Consider the following 22,019-nt stretch of genomic DNA (forward strand, 5'->3'; position numbering starts at 1 on the left):
AGCTTTAATTTCTGATGAGCCAAATGAAACTATGTCTGAAGAGAAATACACTAAAATTGGTTGTTTGAGTCCTGTATACGTTAAATGGGGAGTGTCAATAAGTCTAAGGAGGATATACCTAAATAAAAAGTGCTGGGGAAGAGGGCTGGCTGAAATTCCATACTTCTTCTGTGTTAAGGAACAGTCGTGAATGAGGTGCCTTTGTGAAGCTAGGGTTTACTTGCAGCAGCTTCAGCAAGAGAGGCAGAAAGTCCTCTTCCTAACCTGGTCTCTGGCTTGGCGGGTTCCTTGAGGAAGGAAATGGAGCCCCTCAGGCTGAGGAGAGCCAGAGCACACTTCCTGACTAAAATTTTCTAATTCTAGACTATTATGTAAAAGGTGACTAATATTTTCTTCTTTGGCTGTGGCCAGGCAGCATATCCTGGAGTCCAAGGCGTTTTGGGAAGTTTTAGTTCTTTAGCATGGCTGTAAATTTTGCTGCCAGGGGGAAATATTCACCCCATTCTTTTGCTCCAAAAGCTCCTGGCAAGAGGACAGCAACAACAAGAAGAAATACTGATTTCGGCAGGAAAAATGGGACCAGTTCTCTCCCTAGAAGCAGCAAATGCCACTGCTGCTCTACAGAACTGTGATTTCCAGTTCTTGCACTTCATTACATACTTTGCCTGTGCCAGGTGCTTCCTGGAGCCCTCCATGCAAGTGGAGAGAAGATGAGAATGAGGTGGCCCCCTTCCTTTTGGTGCCCTTTTCCTCAGGGGGCTCCAATGGCATATGTCCCACTCGTCCACCCCATAGTGCACTACTGAGTCTTAGGCATTATAGTGAAAGCATCTCTGTGAAATCCTCCTTTTGCCCATATTCCTTCTATGCTGCTTTTTAAAATCTCATCTTGTTTGTTTCTTATACAACTAGGTCAGGGAAAACAAACAAAAAAGCAAGATTGGATTATTGACCACCGCTTATTCACTTTGGAAAGAAGAAAATTAAGAGACAGAAATATAGATCATTGTTAATTTATGAGTTAATTCAAGGAAAGTGATCCAATGTTCTATTGGCAAGAGTTTTTGAAGAGGCGCTAGTGGGTTCCAACTACACAAAGAAACTTAACATTAAAATGAACTTAAACAGTTTGTTTAAAGTTGGTAAAAGGAGAAAATTAATATGAAAAGAAGAAAATATGCTTTTATCATCAGGAAAGAAAAAATAAATGGATTACAGATGTAAAAGATAAATAAATGAGTTATATAATGCTGGTTATACACTTTCCCAAATTTGACCATACATTCTTGTGCTATATCAAGGTCAAAGTAACATAAATAGTAAGTGAAAAAGTCAAAGTAGCGTATCAGAATAGTGTGAATTGATTTTTTTAGATAAAAAAACTAAGTAAGAATAAGTACAATGAATAGTTATAATTAAACATCACCATTTATTTACGACATAATATTATACCGAATAATCAATAAAAAGAAAACAGCACTTGACTGTTGACTTGATCTAGGCTTATTCCACACCTGTTTCATGTACCATATTTTCTCACATACAATACATCCCCAAATAACCCTGCCCCATTACTAGAGACAAAATATAAGAGTAAGAAAAAAGAGACTGTGTCTTTAAGGTATGCTGCTGGGAGGCCAGAAGAGGGGAGCTCTAGGGATAGAAGCCTAGCGCCCGGGGCAGAGAAGAGCAGTCTGACATAGGCAGAGTTGGAAGAAGTGGTGCTGGGACTTGGTTGTTTGGAATATGTCTGGGAGGGTTGTGATAGAATTAGCCCCAGGAGTTTGTGGTGGAAGCCCGGTGGATGGGAAAAGGCACCTTGGCTGGGACTGCATGCAGGGTAAGCCCTGTGGAAGTGATTGTGGGAGGTGATGGGAATTCTAGGAGTAGGTTGAAAGGGAGATGCAATATCAAGATAATAAGGCAGGGTGGTCATCCTGAATCTGTTTTGTTTCAGCTTAGCTGAGAACCAGATGAGTGAGTCCAGCCCCCTAGGCTACAGATTGGGGCCAGAGAGGGGATCATAGGGGATCCAATCATGGAAGATCCCATGTAAAAGTAGCTCAACAATGTGCCTATGGAGAGGGGAACATAAAGTTGCTCCTCCTACAGAACTGAGGTCCTACTGCTTAATTTCAGTCATGGCATGAGAAAGGCACTTTGGGAATGTGGGGGAGAGCCAACAGGTGAGTATTGACTACCAACGTTTGGGCAGTTACAACACTCCTAAATATACTGCCTTTTGAACAGCAGAATACAGAAAAATAGATTTTTCTGGAGTTATGGCTGACTGTGTGTCATAGAGTATCTATGAAGGGTGGCATCCCTGGAGACATTTGGGTGAAACAGCAGGCAGCAGGAGCTTCCTGGTATGGCTGGAAGTTTTCTACTTGTCTCATCCAGACTGTTACCAGGAGGACTTACTTTATGTCACACAATGTTAAGCCATAGACCCTTGAAACAACAGTAAAAAGAATGGTAGTTCTTTCTATAAGTTTCTATATTTCCACATCATAAGCCTCATCAAGATACTACCAGTAGTTCATTTCCTACCTCTGGCACAAGAATGAATTACTGTTCAGCCAATAACTATGGCTGTAAGAGGGTTAACACAGGAGTTAACCCATTCAGTTTACTGAGCCAAAGCAGTAGTAAGCATCTCGGTAGCTGCATAGCATGCACAGATTCTCTAGGCATTCTTTTTTTTTCAGGGAAGAGAACAGCTTCTTCACTTAATACACCTTCCCCTCCAAATTTTGGGGGGCTATTTTTGGGGGGAAAGGTATGTGTTATATGCAAGAAAATATGGTAAATCAATACTGTATTCCAACAATCATATCAGCAAATGCAAATTTTAATGAATCACTTGTCACAAAAATGAATGCATGCAAATCCATTTCATCCCATTAAATTTGTACGTACTACAGCAAAGCCTTTAAACCTAGAAATTCAAAACCATAAAACCAAATAATCCTTATCATGACCAAATAACTTCTGAATGCCTTCAGGGAAATGTCTTTTAATTGTAAGATTGAAGGAAACAGAAATTTAAATTATGCTGCTTGTGTAAACTTGGTGGCAATGTTTAGTACATACACATCTTCATTTGTTGCTACAGTGACAATTCACAGGATATTCCAATAGTGAAAAAAATGTATTTACTTAAAGACTATGTATAGCTAATTAGATGTTGAAAAGTGTTGAAACTTTGATTACTGTCCAATGCAGCTGGGTAAAATTAAGGCTTAAATCAAGGAAGTATAGCATGCTTATGAAGCAATGTTGGATTATGGCAACGTATTCCCAGTTTACTTATCTATAGGGAAAGGATATTTCTGTGAAAAGTGTTAGAAGGAAACAGATAATATTCTAGTGTGAATACTAAAATTCTAAAAAGCAAAAGGAGTATAAAATGCAATTTGTTATCAGAGGTTGGATTAGACAAAGACATTTCAGTTACATTCTGAAGATCCTCTTGAATTAGAATGCCAACAGTGTTTGGTAAGATTTCATACATTCTTAAGTATGAATTACTTGGAATACCTGTAAACAGGACAAGTATATGGAAAGATTTTTTAGGCCTTTATCATATGTATGGATTAGCCAAAGTTAAAATGAGAAAGGGAAATGAGAAATTATTTTTTTTATTTCTCTATGTCTACGCACTCAAAGCGTGTTCAGTAGTCTATGAAGAAGCAGAATGGGAGATTACCTGTCACTCAGTTACTTGAACGTAGGAAGGAACAATGCCTTGTTTCAAAAACTAGTTTGGGAAATAAGTGCAAGAAAAAAAGAAATGTAGAGAAAGGCAAAGCAGGAGTTTGAGAAAATAGGCTTTTAAAAGAGGAACAGATTTGTACTGTTATGCAGCTATCAGAGATGCAGTAACGGTATAGGAAAGACACAATTTCAAATACAGTCCTAACAGGGCTTAATCATATATATCTGACAACTTTAAATGGTAGCAGACATCATTTAGCAGGTTTCAGTAATGATTACAATAACCTTAGGGCATAAAAATGCAAGAGTATCTGTGCAGAAATACAACTCTAATTAGGACAACATTTTAGGTGCTATAGGAAAGCACATATCCAGGAACCTACTTCTTGTTTGCTGTCATGAAAGGGATTTTAATATTTCTGATGGCACAAGAAGGAAGTCTTCTTTTTATGGCCATATGCTTAGCCTAACTTTCAGTTAATTAGAAGATAATAGTTTGAAACTATTTCTGTCAATGTTATTAGGTTAAATTATATCTCTCTGAGGAAAATTCCAACAGCACTATAGTTTGGAACAAAATCATTTACTCCAAGTAATTTACTTCAAGTATTGGAGAAGCAATAAGGAAAAGGGCAAAGTCCTGCATGTAGGATGGAACCATCTCTTGTACTGGTACAGGCTAGGGACCGACTAAGCAACAGCTGGCTAAGCAACAGCTCTGCAGAAAAGGACCTGGGGGTTACAGTGGACAATAAGCTGAATATGAGCCAACAGTGTGTCTTTGTTGCAAAGAAGGCTAACGGCATTCTGGGCTGCATTAGTAGGAACATTGCCAGCAGATTAAGGGAAGTGATTCTTTTCCTCTATATTTGGTACTGGTGCAGCCACATCTGGAGTACTGTGTCCTGTTTTGGGCACCCCACTGAAGAAAGGATGTAGACAAATTAGAAAGGGTCTAACAGAGGACAATGAAAATAGTTAGAGGGCTGGGGAACAGGACTTATGAGAAGAGGCTAAGGAACATGGGCTTATTTAGTCTGGAGAAGAGAAGACTGAGGGGGGATTTAATTGCAGGCTTTAAATACCTAAAGGGGGGCTCCAAAGAGAATGTAGCTAAACTGTTCTCAATGGTGGCAGATGACAGAACAAGAAGCAATGGTCTCAAGTTGCAGTAAGGGAAGTTTAGTTTAGATATTAGGAAAAACACTTTCTCACTAAGAGGGTTGTAAAACACTGGAACAGATTACCAAAGAAATAGGGCTGTGCAAAATTTCGGCAGCCATTTAGTTTTGAACATGTTTTGGCCCACTTTGGTGCCCAAAACACTGAATCTGAAATGAAATGGAAGGCTCCAAACCATCTCTGAAACAAAATGAAACATCCGAAACATTTTGGAAATGTTTTGGATGTTCTGAAATGTTTCAGAGGCGCCCTGGGAAGAGTCTGGTACAGCCCCGCAGCCCTCATTTTAAAGTGCCAGGACTAGGCTGGGGCCGGGCAGGTGATGGGGCCAAGTAGAGCAGTCATGGGGGCTTCTCCCATAGCTCCCCCCACCAGGGATGAGCCTGGCTCAATCCCCTGCCCAACCCCAGCCTCCCAGCACAAAAAAAACAAACCATGCACTCACTGGCTGCAGCAGCAGCAATTGGGAGCTCATGGCAGAGTGCCCGAACACAGTGTGGGACACTGGGGGGGAAGTGGTGATTGCCCCACCTGCTTGGCACCCGCATGGCAGCTGTTTCATCGTGCGGCTGCAATGCAGCTTGACAGGGCACTGTACGCTGTCTGGGAGCTGGGGCCACTGAGGATGAATAGTGGTAGGCTCTGGTTGACAGGTGGAGCCACCCCCGCTACCAGACAGCACATGGCTGCTATATGGGTCCCAACCAGGGGGACGATCCCCACTGCCCTGCACTGCTATGCACTGCATGCAGGGTGCTCTGCCATGAGCCCTCAGAGGCCCCGATTGCTGCTGCTGCAGCTGGTGAATGCAGGACTTTTTTTTTTTTAAGAGGCTGAGGCCAGGCGGGGGATGGAGCTAGGCAGGGCAGCCATGGGGGCATCTCCTGCAGCTCCTCTGGCTGTACTCACCTCTCCCCAGGTGGGAGGAGCTGCAGGAAAAGCCCCCATGGCTGCCCTGCCCAGCCCTGGCCTCAGCCTCACAGCACTTATATATATAAAAAAAAGCCCTGCACTCACTGGCTGCAGCAACAGAGATTGAGGCCTCTGAGGGCTCATGGCAGAGCTCCCCTGTGCAGTGAGGGGCAGTAGGGAGCAGTGGGGATCACCGCCCCCACTTGGCACCTGTGCTGCAGCTGAATCTTTGAATCAGTGCTGAAACCGCATTGAAACTGAAACAGATTCAGCTGAATTGAAATGGAACAGTGATCCAAAACACTGAAACCAATCACTGTCCCTCTGAAACGGCTGAATCCAAAACCGAAACAAAACTTAGCCGTTTCACAAAGCCCTACAAAGAAGTTGTAGTATCTCCATCCTTGGTTTTTAAGACCCAGGTAGACAAAGCTGTGGCTGGGATAACCTAGTTGGGGTTGGTCCTGCTTTGAGCAGGGGATTAGACTAGGTGACCTCCTGAGGTCCCTTCCAACCCTAAATTTCCATGATTCTGTCATTATATGGAAAAGCAATATTGTTCTCCTGAGGAACTTCTGGTCTTCCTTCAGATGTAAGACTGCCTAAGAGTTTTTTGTTTTGTTTATTTTGTTGGGTTTTTTTAGTTACATATATTGATTACCTTATTCTCTATATAGACATATTGTGATTTTTTTCTCTTCTAGAGTCTAAGTCTAAGTCTAAGTCTAGTGCCTTTGGATAGCTTCATATAGAAGGGAATGGATATTTCTGTGGATACTAAATGATATAACACTGCATATATTTTTCCAAATGCCAGATAATAGATTAATAGTGTTGGCACTGTGATGGTACTATACCATATATCATACTTGGAGGCCTTTGGTTTAGCTTTACAATTGGACTTCTTAACCCAGTATTTCACATTACATTTTAGTACTAAGCAATGGATATTTCTAAGTTATTAACCACACTGCTGTAGTCTCCCCAGCAAGTCTGCAAAATTTTAAAAGTTTACCTTGTGCAATTCCTTTCTTTAACAGTATGAACAATATGAATCCAGACTCAACAGGTAGTGATCAATGGCTCCAGGTCTAGTTGATAGCTGGTACCAAGGAGAGTCCCCCCAGGGTTGGTCCTGGACCCAGCGTTGTTCAATATCTTCATTAATGATCTGGAAGATGGGAAAAACTATCTTACTAGAAGGGTGTTGGAGCAATGGAACTGGTACCTAGAGAGGTGGTAGCATCTCTGTCCTTGGAGGTTTTTAAGGCCTTGCTTGACAAAGCCCTGGCTGGAATGATCTAGTTGAGGATAGTCCTGTTTTGGGCAGGGGGTTGGACTAGATGACCTCCTGAGGTCCCTTCTGACCCTAATTTCCTATGATTCTGTGAAATATGCATATGCATTATTGACAAAGCCTAGTTAGGAGTTAGATATAAACCTTAGAAATAGGTATGCATCAATAAATTCACTACATTTTCAACTAGATTGTAAGAAAAAGAAACTTCTGAGGTATGAGTGGGCACGGGGCACATATTGGCTTATATGTGTACCAAATGCCTGCTTCATAAGTTATGAGAACAGTAAGAAGGCAGGATAGATTTGCACCTTATAGATTCTCCCCGCCCCCGCCCCCCCCTCTCTCTCCCCCCCCCCCCACGCGCACGCACACTTTGGTTACTTTATAAGATGCAAATCTACCCTGCTTTCAACTTGACTTCAGGCTAACACAGCTACCGCTCTCTCTCAAGAATGGTAAGAAACAGACTGAATACAGGTGACATTTTTTCCTGCAATTTGCTACTGAATTACTTTCTTACTATTGTGATAACACCATTCTATAGTGTTTCTTTTTTAAGATGCAAAACAAAAAATCAGGACCCAAACACTGTATATGAGAATAAAGTCCCAACCAACACTGGTCAGATAGTATGAAGGGACATTAAAGTGGGAACAGCCCACACCTATACTCACTTTTTAAAAAATGTATTTATAAAATAGCCATGCAAAAAAAAGGTCTAGTGCACAAGAGAATAAGGCTCCTAATATTTGAAAGTCCCAATAACCTTTTCTTTTTTAAATTTTGGCAAGAATTTGGTATCAGCCCCACCTCAGTCTCTCTTTCTTTGAGCAATTATATTTTGGATTTCTAAAATTGCTGTGTATATTAAAGTGGTTTTTCTCTTCATCTTTCCTGCCCTTTTGTGGTAATATACAGTTGTGGAAGCCTCCCTTGGGTAAGGTTTCCTTTAAGCAGGGTGACATAATCTCTACACACAGATATAGTGACCACCACTTAAAATGGTGAATAATATTCACTGCTTAATATAATTACTTCCTGTCCCTAGAATTTGAAATAGTGATTCTTGGAAAAGGATGGCTCAGTTTTAATTTTGGGGGTTATTCTTGTTTTGTTTTGTTTTAACATTCTTTTCAAAACTAATGATGGAAAAAATGAATGGAGATCCCTGCATATAAAAGGCCAGGTCTTGCTCCTAGGAAAGTTGCGGGCAATAATTCCATACACTTTCACTAGAATAGAATTGGGCCCAAAGTTTTTTAGAACTGATTTTGGAATGAAAGATGCTATGCCAGCTTTAGATATTTTATTGTTACTTACAAGTATTTTTAAAATTAAAACTTAATAAATGATGTGTGGAATTTGTTAAATTGGTGTAAAACACTTCTCAAACAACTTCTCTCTTTGTGGCTGTCTTGCAAACACTAGTTTGCTTTTTAATTACAAATCAAGGGGCACTTCAAATAAATATCTGACACAGTCTCTTTTATATGGACTAAAGGCCAGACCCCAGTTTGATTTTAGGGGCACCAAAACAAGGAGTTAATCCTGTTCTTAGAATTGTTTGTGTTTATAAGCCAATGGCTGGCTTATTGTGAAATGCATCAAGTCCTTTGAACTTTGTTCTCCTTACCTCCAAGAGAGTGCAACTAAGTTACAGAAGCCTGCGCCCTCTTCCTTGCTCTCCTGGCCCCATGCATTTTGCACCCTGGGGTGCTCAGTGGCTTTGCTTCAATAGTAGATATAGAGAGTACATTTATCAAGCTTATGCTACAGCCTCATGGTGAGAGTTGTCTCTTGGGAAGCAGGAGATGTGCATGCCTTTAAGCTGAGGAAGGCTGGGAATTCAGGTCTCCTGCTTTCTGTTGAGGTTATTGGACAAAACGTGGGCATTATCCCCACTGGCACTGACCTCAAAGTCAGGGTTTTCAGAATTTCAGGAGTACAGACAAGCATGGCTTATAATGGCTTAAGGGTACACTGAATCAGGCACTTAAACTTTGAAGAGTGATGCCACTCCAGGTGTAGTTGTCCTTATCATTTCCTCTAGGCTATGGGTGTCAAACTCATCCAGACCCACAGAGGTGGTCTGGTGCCAATACTACATGTACCATGCATGCTGGAACAGCTGCACGTGCTTCAAGCATGCATGCAGCACACTGACTCTCACGTGGCACATGGTGTGTAGCATGTGACATATGCCACATGGGGCCAATTTGGGATGCACACAGCATGCAGGGCCTGAGGCATGCACTGCACAAGGCACGCTGAATCCCATGCTGCACGTTGAATCCCACATGGATAGCTTGTCTGTGGGACTGATCTGGATCTAGCATGGAAGGGAGGTCTGGTGCAGCAGCCACATGCAGCATATGCCCCAGACTGGCCCCACGCCATGTGAAGCCCATGCCAGACTTGCCATGGCTGAAGCATGAAGCATGGACTGGCACAGGTGCTGAAGCACACTTAGAAGAGAGGTCATACTTTACTGAGTCATGTATAATAGGCACGGGCTTCACACGGCATGTGGCCAGTCTGGGGCATATGCTGGCATGGCCTTCACACAGCATGGTCATGGTAGGGGTCACATGCGCCTCATGGGACCTGTGCCAGTGCATGCTTCATGTAGCTGGCAGCATTGTGAGCCAGAAGATACAGTTATATGGGCTGGATATGGCCTGTGGGCTGCATGTTTGCCACCCTGCTTTAAGCTGTCTGGGTTATTTCTTACATCTCTATATAAAGAACCTGAAACACTTAAATCTATTAGAAATCAGTTGTTCTCTGAGGCTACGATATCCAGAATTTAGGTGTCCAAGTGCCTAAATGTATGCACTTCAGATATTATAACACCTTAAGGTTGGGTTCTGAATCCTCTGGTACTTAGGAAAATCACTGCTGACTAAGGATATCCTTAGTAGAGGTATCCCCTGTTTTTAAACAGAGGATGATTTTTCATTGTAGGTACTTTTTAACTTCTGCTCACTGAAGAGTTGTCAATGATTTCTTATAATAGAACATAAGTTTTATACATAACATTGCCTCCATATCATACAAAAGAAAATCATTTTGATTACTGTAAGTACTGGTTCTGCCATTATCACTCATATTCAGTAAGGCCCTCCTCAGGCAGAGTAAGGTACTACTAAGCAATGCACAGTAGATGCACTGGGCACTTAATTTATCTATATATCTATCAATCTAGGGGCACATTATTCTCTCAAAGAAATATGGCTATTTTAGTGATTACTGTTATACAAGTAAAAATATCTTTTTCACAGTACGATAATTTCTAGTTACAATATATGGTTACTGATGGTATATTTGTGTTAGATATTGCTTAGGTATAAAATTCAGTAGTTTTGAATCTAGAGATATAGTATAGTATCTACACAACAAATTCCTCATCAGATTAACTTTTGTGGAAAAGTTGTCCACAGTCATATCTCGGGTCAGGTGTATCTCTGAGAGTTTAGATAGCCCTCTGCATTTAACCCACAGAACAGTGCTAGTGGAAACACTACCTGCATGTTCTTGGAACTAACATGTGGGATTTTAAAAAGTTTACAAATTCCACCCTGTCTTAACTGTTTCTTTTTTTTTCTCCAGTTAACTTCTCTTTCTACCTCTGACCATCTTTTCCATAAACCACCTGCTATCCGTTTAATTTCTCCAACTAATCTGAAAGTAAAGCGTGACCTGGTTAACTTAAATCAAGCCTCTTCACTGGAAGAATCCTATAACAAGTGTCAGTCTGCAACTGGGTCTTCTAAACAAGATTCGTCTACATGTTTTCAGGCTACTACTCATAGTTCACCCATTTCCAAGTCCAAAAGATCTGACTATGAATTAAGTAGCCCTTCTTCCAGTTCTCAGTTTTTGGGTAGTTCTCAAGTGCCAACCATTTCTATACCTGACTGGGTTTACAAGCCATCACAAGTCACTAGGTCAGGGCTTCCAAATGGGAGTGGAGGTTTATCCTCAGATGTTCCTAGTTCAAGCAAAATTCAAGACTTGTCAGCCCAGTCTCTGCCCTCATGTTCTTTTAAAAGATCTGTATCTGCCATACCTGTCCATGTCACAGCACATTTATTATCACCTAGTCCTAAACCTCTGTCCTCTCCATTTTATAGTTCCTCCTCAACCATTTGTAGTATAAATGAGCCTTACAGCCAAATGTCACCTACTGGAAATCAACTGAAGCCAGAAATTAGAGCCTCCCTGCCAACAAGGCTCACTTTTTTAACTGCTGTCCTGAAAGCACACCCTTCTCAGCAAAGACCGTTATCCCCTGCTTCCTGCCCTGCTACGTTTTCAGTTAACTCCCTTGGCTCCTCAACACTCTCAGTAGATCAAAAGTTTATAACAACTCCGCCTACCCCTAAGAAATATGTCTCAGGCTTTTCTGTTAGGTCAGACTCTCCAAGCCAAGAAGAACATCAGCCACTGGGATTTTCTCATGTGCCTTTATCTTCAAAGGCCCATCATCCACCTCGAGCTAGATCCCTTTCCCCTAGAAATCACCTTTATGCCAGACCCCTATCTCCTGACTCATTAAGTCCTCTGTCATCCACTGTTTCTTCCTATAGAAAGACGGTCGTCTCTCCACTATTACAACCAAGCTTACCTACTTATTCAATGCCTTCTTGTGTCCCAAGACGCTCTTCTTTGAACCCTGAATCTTCTTCTACAAAACAGATGCATTATCCTATCTCCAAATCCCAAATACCTGAGAAGTCAAGGCGAGTACATACCTACTCACCCACCCTCATCTGTAAATCACATCCTTTGTCCTCTCCTTCCAATCAAAGGGGCACATTTCCCCCCTCTTTTGAGAGATGCTCTTCTCCTTCTCCAAATCCTTTAAACTCTACATATAAATCCAAAGCAAGTTCAGCACAGAGGTTTGCTCAGGAGTTTGGTGATGCCTCCCCTGCCCTTTCAAATGCCTCAATGCAATTGTCTTCCTCGCGTCCTAATTCTACATCACCTGTTCCTTCAGCCTGTTATAGTCATCCCCACTCCTCAAAACTTAGTTCCTCATCATTGCACCCAAGTTATAGAGTTTATTCCTCACCTCTGAGACCTGAGCAATCAGCTACCCCATCAGTAGCACAGTGTAGACCTCCTGTTTCAGATTGGTCACCTTGTCCACTTCTATCAAGATCCAGAGAGCTGACTTCACCACAGACTTTTTCACTGTCTTCTGACCATGAAAACACAAAAGCTAAGGTACTCATCTTGCATGCTTATTTTCTAATGTTCCTTTGTCTTCAGAGGAAAATGACGCTCATTTTAGAGACAGTAAAATTAATGAATTTGGTTAAAGTTTTTAAAGAAACAAAATTTACTACCTATATTAATGCCATGACTTTAAAATCGTAACATCACATTTTGCTATCTGTGTTTTATAGTAAAAGAGCAGCCACTTCAAGAGGTCTTTAGCATAAAAATAAAAGGTATAGTGAGTGGGAAGATATGCTGATGAAGTATCAATTTGTTACAACTGCTTGGACATGGATTTGATTTTCTTTCAATTTTTTGAAAACTCAGATAATACATTGCTGGGTGAAATAGAAATCAATAAATTTGATGACTTGGATAAGCTTAGTAAGTGGGTGAATAAAAACCTGATGACGTTCAATACCAAAAAATGCAAGATACTGCACCTTGGGGAAAAACCCCCCACAGCACTCTTATAGGCGTGGCAGTGGCGAACTCTCTAATACCATGGCTGAAAGAGACTTGGGGGTCATGATAGACCACAGGATGAACATGAGCCACCAATGTGATATCACAGCTGGTAAAGCAAACAAAACTCTGGCTTGCATCCATAGATACTTCTCAAGTAAATCTCAGGATGTCATTCTCCCACTGTACTTGGGCTTGGTGAGGCCACAGCTGGAGTACTGCATCCAATTCTGGGTTCCACAATTCAAGAAGGATATTGAGAAGCTTGAGAGAGTTGAGAGGAGAGCCATGTGCATGATCAGAGGGCAAGAGAACAGGCCTTATGATGAGAGGCTGAGAGTTATGGGACTATGGGACTCTTCACCCTAAAAAAGTGCAGGCTCAGGGGTGACCTGGTGGCTGCCTATAAGTACGTAAGGGGTGTGCATCAGCATCTGGGGGAACATCTATTCAGCAGAGTGCCTCAAGAGATAACAAGGACCAATGGTCATTAACTGCTCCATGGCCATTTTAGGTTGGACGTAAGGAAGAACTTCTTTACTGTCTGAGCCCCAAATAGCCTGGAATAGACTCCCTCCAGATGTGGTGCAGGCACCTACTCTGGACTTATTCAAGAAACGTTTGGATGCTTTTCTTGCTGGGATCCTTTGACCCTAGCTGACTTCCTGCCCCTAGGGCAGGGGACTGGACTTGATGATCTTCAAGGTCCCTTCCAGCCCTAATGTCTATGAAATCTAAGAAAATTTATTCTGTGCACATTAAGAGAACAGGCCCGTAGCTTATTCCTGTCATTTTCCATTCTTCCTATGGAAAACTAGGTGTGTCTCAAAGTTTACCATTAAACGTACGTACTTTTTCAGTACTTCCCTGTGCCAAATCTATTCTCTCTTTCCTACTGTTGATCTCTCCTGCTCTTGGCCATGGTCCTGGCAGGGCGTGTCTACACGCTCATTAATGCACCTTAGTTGGTGCACATTTAGTTTAGTAGCTCTAATGAGGTACCTTCAATAAGAAGTACTAAACTAAATGCACAGTAACTAGAGTTACAGCTGTCAGCATGGTTAATAACTGCTACGCTACTGCTCAGTGTTATTAGGCTAATGTGCAGTAAGCGTCTCGTGTAGATGCTCCTGCAATGTGTTACATTTATGGCTAAAGTCTCTGCTTTCTCCCATTATGCTCTAATCCTTTTTTCTTGTTTTGCTGTTTCTATATGCTATAGTTATGTCATCACAACTAGTTTGATTAGTAAATTCTAGACTGTCACCTTCTGCTTCTGTGTCTTTGTTGTAAATTCTGTATAAGGAAGAAGAAATCTCCTGACTACACTTGCTGCTATAAATGTGACTGTCTCACACACTGATGAATCAGCCACCTGCCTTCTATATGTCATTCACTAGAAGGAGAAAGAGAACCAGCCGCATGAGAATAAGCAATAATGAAAATTTCTGTAAAAGGGTTTGGAAATCAGTGATATTCTTTAAAAATGCTTCATGTGAACGTATGAACAGGGAAGACAGTGTGAGGGAGAAAAAAGAAAGGGAAAATAGGTTGGTTAAAAATAATGCAATAGACATGTACATGTGAAAATGAAAGAAACTAGAAAAGACAAAGAAGAGATGAGGTAAAATTGGTCAAAGGGTATCTTTGTTCATCTTACTGTGTATTATGTATTCGCAGTTTTTGTTATTCCTCTTCTTCCTTATCTCTCATCCCTCCACTTAAACCTGAAGCACACTTAGAAGAGAGGTCATACTTTACTGAGTCATCTATAATAGGTTCTTCTGTGTCAAGCTGCATCAGTTAGAACTCCTAACAAACTATATATGTCCATAGTAGATGTGATTGATCTGGTTGCCATTGAAAGTGTTTTTTTTTTTCTTTTTTAATACTTTCGTCTGTTTCAAGAATTCTCATTTGTTTCCTAAAATTTTACAGATTTTAATGAAATTTTCCTATGGAGTAATTTGATTTTTTAAAAATTTGGACATTTTTCATTTCAAAATTTAATTTTGAAAATTCAAAATTTTATTCTATTTCATGGTTATGTTATTTTTACATTATTTCATGACATATTAATAGCAGAAGTAGTACATAATATGCGCTAGTGCTGCTCATGTACCAGAATGAGTATATCTATATCTGCATTAGGTAAGCATGGGTGCTGGAAGGAGTATAGCAATGTTAATGTAATGCTTTGACTGGGATAACATAACCTGATTCTCAATACTGCATGTTGTCATGTAATGCACTGAATATGACAGAATATAACAGTTGATATATGGCATTATATTAGTCTATTTTATTTTATTTTGTTTAAATAACTAAGGGCTACTGAAAGTTCACTGATTGAAAAAATGCATCATCTTTTTTGTGTAATCAAAATGTCTTCTGTTTGTATACAAACAGCAAATATATTCACTACAACATAGTTGGGAGATGCTGAAAAGAAAATAAGATGTAGCAGCTGTTCTTAATGATTCTAAAAATATAATATTCTATTTTCATTTTAACACATGTCAGACTAGTGAGAGTAGTGCATATTATTTATTATTATTATCATGGACTTGTCATTAAATAATATACATATAATACATATAAAATACGCTGTGAAATGATATGAACATTTGTAAATCTGAAAAATTCAGAAGATATTTTTTCAGAATTACTATTTTATGGAATATTTTGAAGTCAACTTAGGGTCCATGGCAGATTTGGTAGAGGCTAGGGCAGTCACATGTGCAGCAGCAAGCAAGACTTCTGTGTATTGCAAAGTTTTGTTTGTCCCAGTGAGATCAGACAGGGAGCAACAGAGCAGTCATCTTTATCATACAAAACAAAGAGGATTATCTGACAGGTTTTCAAGCAAAACATCAGACAGTACAGAGGAGAAACCAAGTTTGAAATACAGCCACCTTGTGGCAGGAGTGCATAACACTGGCAGGATTGCATAACAAGAACGCTTAACACTGGCAGGAGTGCATACTGGCAGGAGTATATAACATGTCGTTGTTGGTGATCCCTCATTGTCAAGGATGATCATTCCCATGGGTCAAGTAAAGAGCTGTAGATGTGTCCATTGATGGCTAGGAAGGCCAATCCTAGAACCACAGACTCTCTGGCAAATGCCACCAGTGGTGGTTAAAGGGAGGATCAGATCACAGATTTCTTGGTCTTGTTTCCATTGCTTTTCTTTCTATCATTTTTCAATCTCCAGGGCGAGACAATTTTTCTCAAAGTAACAGATGCCTTTTTTCAAAGGGGACCACCATGTAGCTCTGTCCCAGGCTAGTTTTCCCCAATTTGTAGAGTCAATGCTACACTTCTCAAAGCTTGCCTTGAGAGATCCCTTGAAACATTTCTTCTAGCCCCTATGTGTACTTTGTCCTTGACCGAGTTGGGAGTATAGCAATTGTTTTGGTATACAAATATCAGACATGCACACACAATGCCCTGTCCACTGCAACTGATATTGAACAATGAACACTTTCATACTGGTGGTGTTAGCGTTAGTGAGAACACTGGCATTTTTGCGGTGATCCTTCCACTTTATGCCAAGGATCTTCCGGAGCTGGTGACGGTGGTTCAGGCTTTTCAGGTGGTCCCTGTAGGTCACTGAAGCTTCATATCTCTTAAGAAAAGTTGGGATTACCACAGCCTTATATAGTAGGAGCTTTATTTGATTCCTGATGTCATGATCATTGAACACACAATGATTCAGTCTTCTGAAGGCAGAACTAGTACATCAGATCCTGTACTGAATCTCCTCATTTATGTTGTCTTTCTTTGACAGATGGCTGCAGAGGTATGAATGAAAAGTGTTCAATGTTCTCCAGCTCCTATTCGTCAATGAGACTCTTTGCTGGGGGGGTTGATTACCATGGGCCAGGCTGGTGATGCACCTTTGTTTTTCCAATGTTAAGGGTCAAGCCAACAGCACAATTATCAATGTAGTGAAGTTTTACAATTTAGGCCAAAGTAACTTTTGTTTTACATGGAGGCAGTAGAGACAGAAAAAATTCCCATCCATCCTGTGCTCTGTGTCAATGCCATATGGCAGAAGGTCACTGATGAGCAACTTCATGACTGCAAGAAAGATGGAAAACAAACTTGGTGTAGTCACACAGCCTTGCTTGACGCCAGTTTGAATTGCAAACGGCTCCACAGTGGCACCACTGCATAGGATGGAGGAAGTCATCTGGTCATGAAGGGGTCTTAGGATGGTAATAAATTTCCCTGGGCAGCCAAACTTTGATAAGATTTTCCATAGAGCCTTCATATATATGAATGAATTTGTCTGTGTTAGCTAATTGTGAATGTTATAACCAGCTAAATCTTGACAAATTGGGACTAGAAATACAACATAGCCTCTAGCAGTAAGACTTAGCAATATTTAACCATTGAAATAACTTTCCTAGCCATATCCTTGATTCTTTATATTGAAAGTCTCTAAATTAGGCTCAGCCAGAAGTTATGGGGTTGATATAAAAATTAGAGTGAAATTATAGCCTTATGTTAATCTGGGTGGTCAGACTGGATCAGGAGTGGCAAAAATACAGCTGTGGGCTGGATTCAGCCTGCCAAGCCACTCTATCTGGCCTGCTAGGCTACTCAGGAAGTTGGAGGGTGGGGATGGGGTACATGGACTGCTGAGAATTTTGGGACTCAGTGGCAGGAGGGCAGTCAAGGATTGATGCATCCCTGGTTGCCCTGTAGCCACTTGATCTATCACTGCCAATGCAGCAAGCAGCCACTTGGACCACATGCTTGTCCTGTCTCCTCTGCATCTGGTCCTACTATATATCCTGGGCTGGATTTGTAGTCAGACCTGCTGCTGCCACTGCTCTCTTCACTGCTGCTATGTGTCCTGGGCTGGTGATATCGCCATTTGCCCTAGACCTGAGCCACCCACGGCCCTGGAATAGATCCAGCTTTCATAAAGCCCTGCTTTCCAGATCTGGCCTGGGGCACAAGGTAAATTAGACAACCCTAGGCTAGATTGCCATAAAAGTCCCTTCTGGCTTTTAAATCTAAAACCCACAGCATTTATCTGAAGTTGAATAGTGTACATTCAACCCTCTCCCTTCCTTCCTGTTTCTACTTAATTGATCCAAGAATTGTATAACCTCAGTAGTTTTAGTAGGTTCTTACTCATTTGTTGATGCTAGTAAACTTTCCAGTAAGCAACCTATTTCAAATCTCCTTTTTCATGGAAAATTATTGAGAAGTTTGAGATGAAGCAATTCCAGCAATGTGCTCAGGTCTCTGGTCCCAGTGGGTATGATTTTAGAACTGGGTATAGCATTAAACCACATTGGCTGATTTTTATTGATGCTTAACATGTCTGTATAGCTTATGTTGTGTAATGTAGCTAACTTTAACTTTTGGAATTGTTTGATTCAGGTTTTGCAAGCACTAATGCAGTTTTCTAACCATTAAACGTCAGTTTTACCAATCTGATGTGCTTTCAGTATCCACTTCCAAACTCTTTAATTAGCACAAAATCAATGTGATTATATACTTTCTCATCAGCAGATCATAGGTTATACAAAAAGTCTTTTAATGCAATATGACAGGCTTGAGTACTGAGTCATTTGTACAGTCACTAATTCAACCCAAATTGGCAAGAAAAGAGACTGAGATTACAGAGAGAATACTGACCTGATTTTATTTTTAACATGTGGCAGAATCAACTTTAATATTAAATACCGATCAAAACATTCAGTTGTCTCCCCTATTTCATATTAGTTTCTGATTAGCAGGATAGTACTAGGGGAGATTTTTATGTTGCATGCATCCTTTCTCTCACTTTTTCACACCTACCCATATGCATGTGTGTGCATATGTAGGCATGTATACACACATGTTTAAATGGCTTATACAATTATAAACATTATTTAATTATCTAGAAAGTAGACTATACTGTATATCAAAATATTATTTTAATATTCCCAACTGTACTTTACAAAAGTGACTAATTTGCACAGATTCAAAGTTTTAGTCCAACTTAATTAGATTCCATGTTGGATAAATCCTTGTTTTGACTGGAGTTTTCAAGGTTTTGGAGAAACTCTAGGGCTGTATCCCTACAAGCAGGGGCATGTGGTTGCCATGGTGAAAAAAGAAGCGATACAAATTAGTGCCAGTGCTTTTTGCCCTGGTGCACATCCCAGCACGTGGGGTTAGTGTGGGGAAAAATGCTCTTGATGGGTTAGGGGAGCTTTACTGGGGGTCCTAGGGGCCTCCTGGGGCTGCAGTGGTGGCAATCCAGGTGTGTAGAGCCTGGCCAGCAGCTAGAGCGTGGGTCTGGCCAGCCAGGCTCCTGTTTCAGGAGGTGCAGGCTGCTGCTATGTGTACTGCCCTGCTTTTTTTCCCACAGGCTTTTTCTTGATGCCGGGATTTCCCCATGTCTAAATTTGGCTCCACACTCGATATATGCAGAGTGGAGAATCAAATTGTGTGTGGGCTGCGTTTTGTGGTGCCTCAAAATTCACATGTGCGCTCATGTGAATGTGGCTTAGGAGTCCTTACGGCCCTAATTCACTTGATTCTGACCTCATTCCTACATGCATTCCTTATTCAGTAGCTCTTTGCCATGCAAAAAGGAGACAGCAGTATTTATCATGTCATTTGTAACAATGGCCCTTTTATATAGTATAGAATAATTGTATGAATGGGGGCTACATTGCCACGTATATTACTATATCAAAATATAAATGAGAATGTGCAGAAAAAAGCCCTGTATTTAGCCAGAGTACAGCGATGAAATATTCACAATAATGACTGCTTTGTGGTTCCTTTTTCACATCCTTGTGATAAGATATTTAGCAGAATTCAGTTTTGCTGGAATCTGACAGGGCCATGCTACAAGTGCTTCTGCTATGGCCTCAAACTCGCAACTCTGGGTTGTCAACCATTCATTTTAGCTCCCACATTACCACAGCCTTACTTTATTGCTGGGGTCCATAAGGTAGCTTTCAATAAGTTAGTTTATGTGCCAGGAGCAATCTAGCTGATATGGCAGTAGCAATCTAGCTGCAGCATACCACAGGTTGCAAAACATGCCTGAGAAGCACAGTAAATAACCCTGTTCTGAGCTCCTTGCTGCTATGACTTGAATGCTATTGGAACCTGAAGTATCTAGTTTAAGGCTAGTTCAGGGCAGGTCTGAAGTACACTGAAGTTGCTCTTGCAGTTACAGTGTAGACACACCCTTGGATATGTAAGCCAGGATAGCTGTACTGACAGCAATGTATTTCTAATACAGTCACCTCTCTTTATAGATTGCCTGTTACCCAATGGCATAGGGATGTGATGGGGTTCCTGAGGCACAGGGGCAGCTGTGACTTCCTATTGCTGTTTTTTTGTCTCCTCCCCCACCCATTGGTGCCCCCTGGCTGGTGGCCTAGGTCACCCTATCCTAGTTACACCATTGTTGTCACTATACAACCTAAACACTTTTAGTCAGGTGTTAATAGTGGCAAGTAATAAATTGGGATACCTGTGGGGAAAGCAGTGGGGGCAGGTGGCCTGCCCTGTGCCCCTTGCCTGCCCCTCTGCTCCTTAACCTCGGAGTGCTTGAGCCCTCCAGCACCTGTTCCCTGTTCCCTGTCCTCCTGGTCACTTGCCTCCTCTGATCCCTACCCCTCTACTGCCTGCCCTTCTTATTGCTTTGCCCCCTAATTGCACTGTATAGTTTCCCCCACAATTCTCCCCCTGAATTGTGTGGTCTCCCCAAGGTTTCCTCCCCACACTGTGTGCTTACCCCTGTGCTGCCCTCTGCATTATGGGATGTACCTAAAATTTCTTTCCCACCCTGTACTATGTGGTCTTCCTTGCCCCCCCACCCCATGCAGCCTCCTCTGTGCTTCCTTTCCACCCCACACTGTATGGTCTCACATGTGTAACTCCTCCCCATACTGCTGCACGCCTTTGCTGCATGCCCTGTCCCCTGCTACCCTGGTCCCAAACATGGAGCAGAAAAATGGCTGCTGTGGCCCTGGCCTTGGTCCTCATAGCTGTATCAAAGACAAGTTTTTTTCCTCCAATGCTAAATGGGAGAAGAACACTCATCTTGGATTTGAGTTAAAATACAGTATGTGATTTGAAACTACACTTGCTTTTTCTTATTACTAGAGCTGCTAAGAAATTACCCATCCAATTTTTTTTGTGCTGGAATATTGCCCTCAAAATTAAATGCACCAATGCATTTATTTCTTCCCTCCCTCCGATTGCTTATTTTCCTCAAAAAAAAAATTTTTTGTTTGAAAATTTTGGGAGGAGGTTTGAAAAAACAAATAACAAAAAATATTGTTAGCATGTTATTCTTAAATTCAAGAGAAGGAGATGAAGATACATTCTATCTTGTACTTCTTTGTATTTAGAAAAAGATTTTTTTTTTACTTACCTATTTATATATATATTTTTCAACTTCCTTATCCCCCTCTTCATTGTTTTACTGCTGTGTAGGAAACATTGTTTTGATTAATACAATAATACTGGGTAAGAATAGCATGAAGTACAATCTATTAAACTTTTTTTTTTATTCTTTGTATACGTTTGGCTTCCACTCAGTGTGACATCTCTGGTATGTGGTCTGCTGAGTACATCATTCCCCTACTGAAGAGCTCTCAAGCACATGAGTTTCTAAAAGAAAAAGTCCTGAGGTTTCTAATGCTTTAGCAAACTTCTTTTTCTAATAATCATTTTTTCACATCCCATATTTTTTCACATCCTATACTCTTGAAATATTCATAAAAATCACTTGATCCTGTAAGAAGGGCAGGCTTGACCTGACTGTAAAGGTACAGTCTAGTCTCTAATGGTCATTTGTGCTCAATAATAATGAAAAACATTAGTGGAAGACTTACCCAGGGAACAGGGATGGATGACCCATGTTGCATCTGCTTCATGTAAAACTTTGAAAGAAAAAAAAGTTGTTTATGATAAGTTAAGAAAATTATCTCTAGTTACATTCATGCTGTAGAAGATGGAGATTTTGTTTCTATCCCCCAAATCAACTGCATATATATAACTCATTTCATATTGTCCTCTTCTCCATTCTTTACATTGCCTCTCATCATGTTTATTTCCCATGTGCATGAAAAGTTTAATCTACTCATTTGTCTTCACCTCTTTCTTATGGAACTTTGTTTTCTGGCTGCCTGCTCTTTCTCCAGAAGTATGGGTCTGAGATTATGGTCCCTAACAAAAG

General features: G+C 40.9%; 1 protein-coding gene across 13 annotated transcripts in view; it reads left to right on the plus strand.

Moving 5' to 3' along the window:
• The window catches only part of MLIP (muscular LMNA interacting protein), a 213,087-nt gene that overhangs the window by 111,205 nt on the left and 79,863 nt on the right, over positions 1-22,019 (plus strand). For 11 of the 13 annotated variants that reach the window (XM_090033935.1, XM_090033944.1, XM_090033925.1 and 8 more), the window contains one exon: positions 10,724-12,346. The exons of the other annotated variants lie outside the window; for them this stretch is intronic. In XM_090033935.1, coding sequence (XP_089890061.1) covers positions 10,724-12,346 — 1,623 coding nt within the window. The remainder of the gene's footprint in view (positions 1-10,723; positions 12,347-22,019) is intronic. 13 annotated transcript variants of the gene reach the window in all.

The sequence above is a fragment of the Crocodylus siamensis genome, chromosome 1, assembly GCF_052110815.1.
Source record: "Crocodylus siamensis isolate JL-2025a chromosome 1, ASM5211081v1, whole genome shotgun sequence".
In the NCBI taxonomy this organism is placed as follows: domain Eukaryota; kingdom Metazoa; phylum Chordata; order Crocodylia; family Crocodylidae; genus Crocodylus; species Crocodylus siamensis.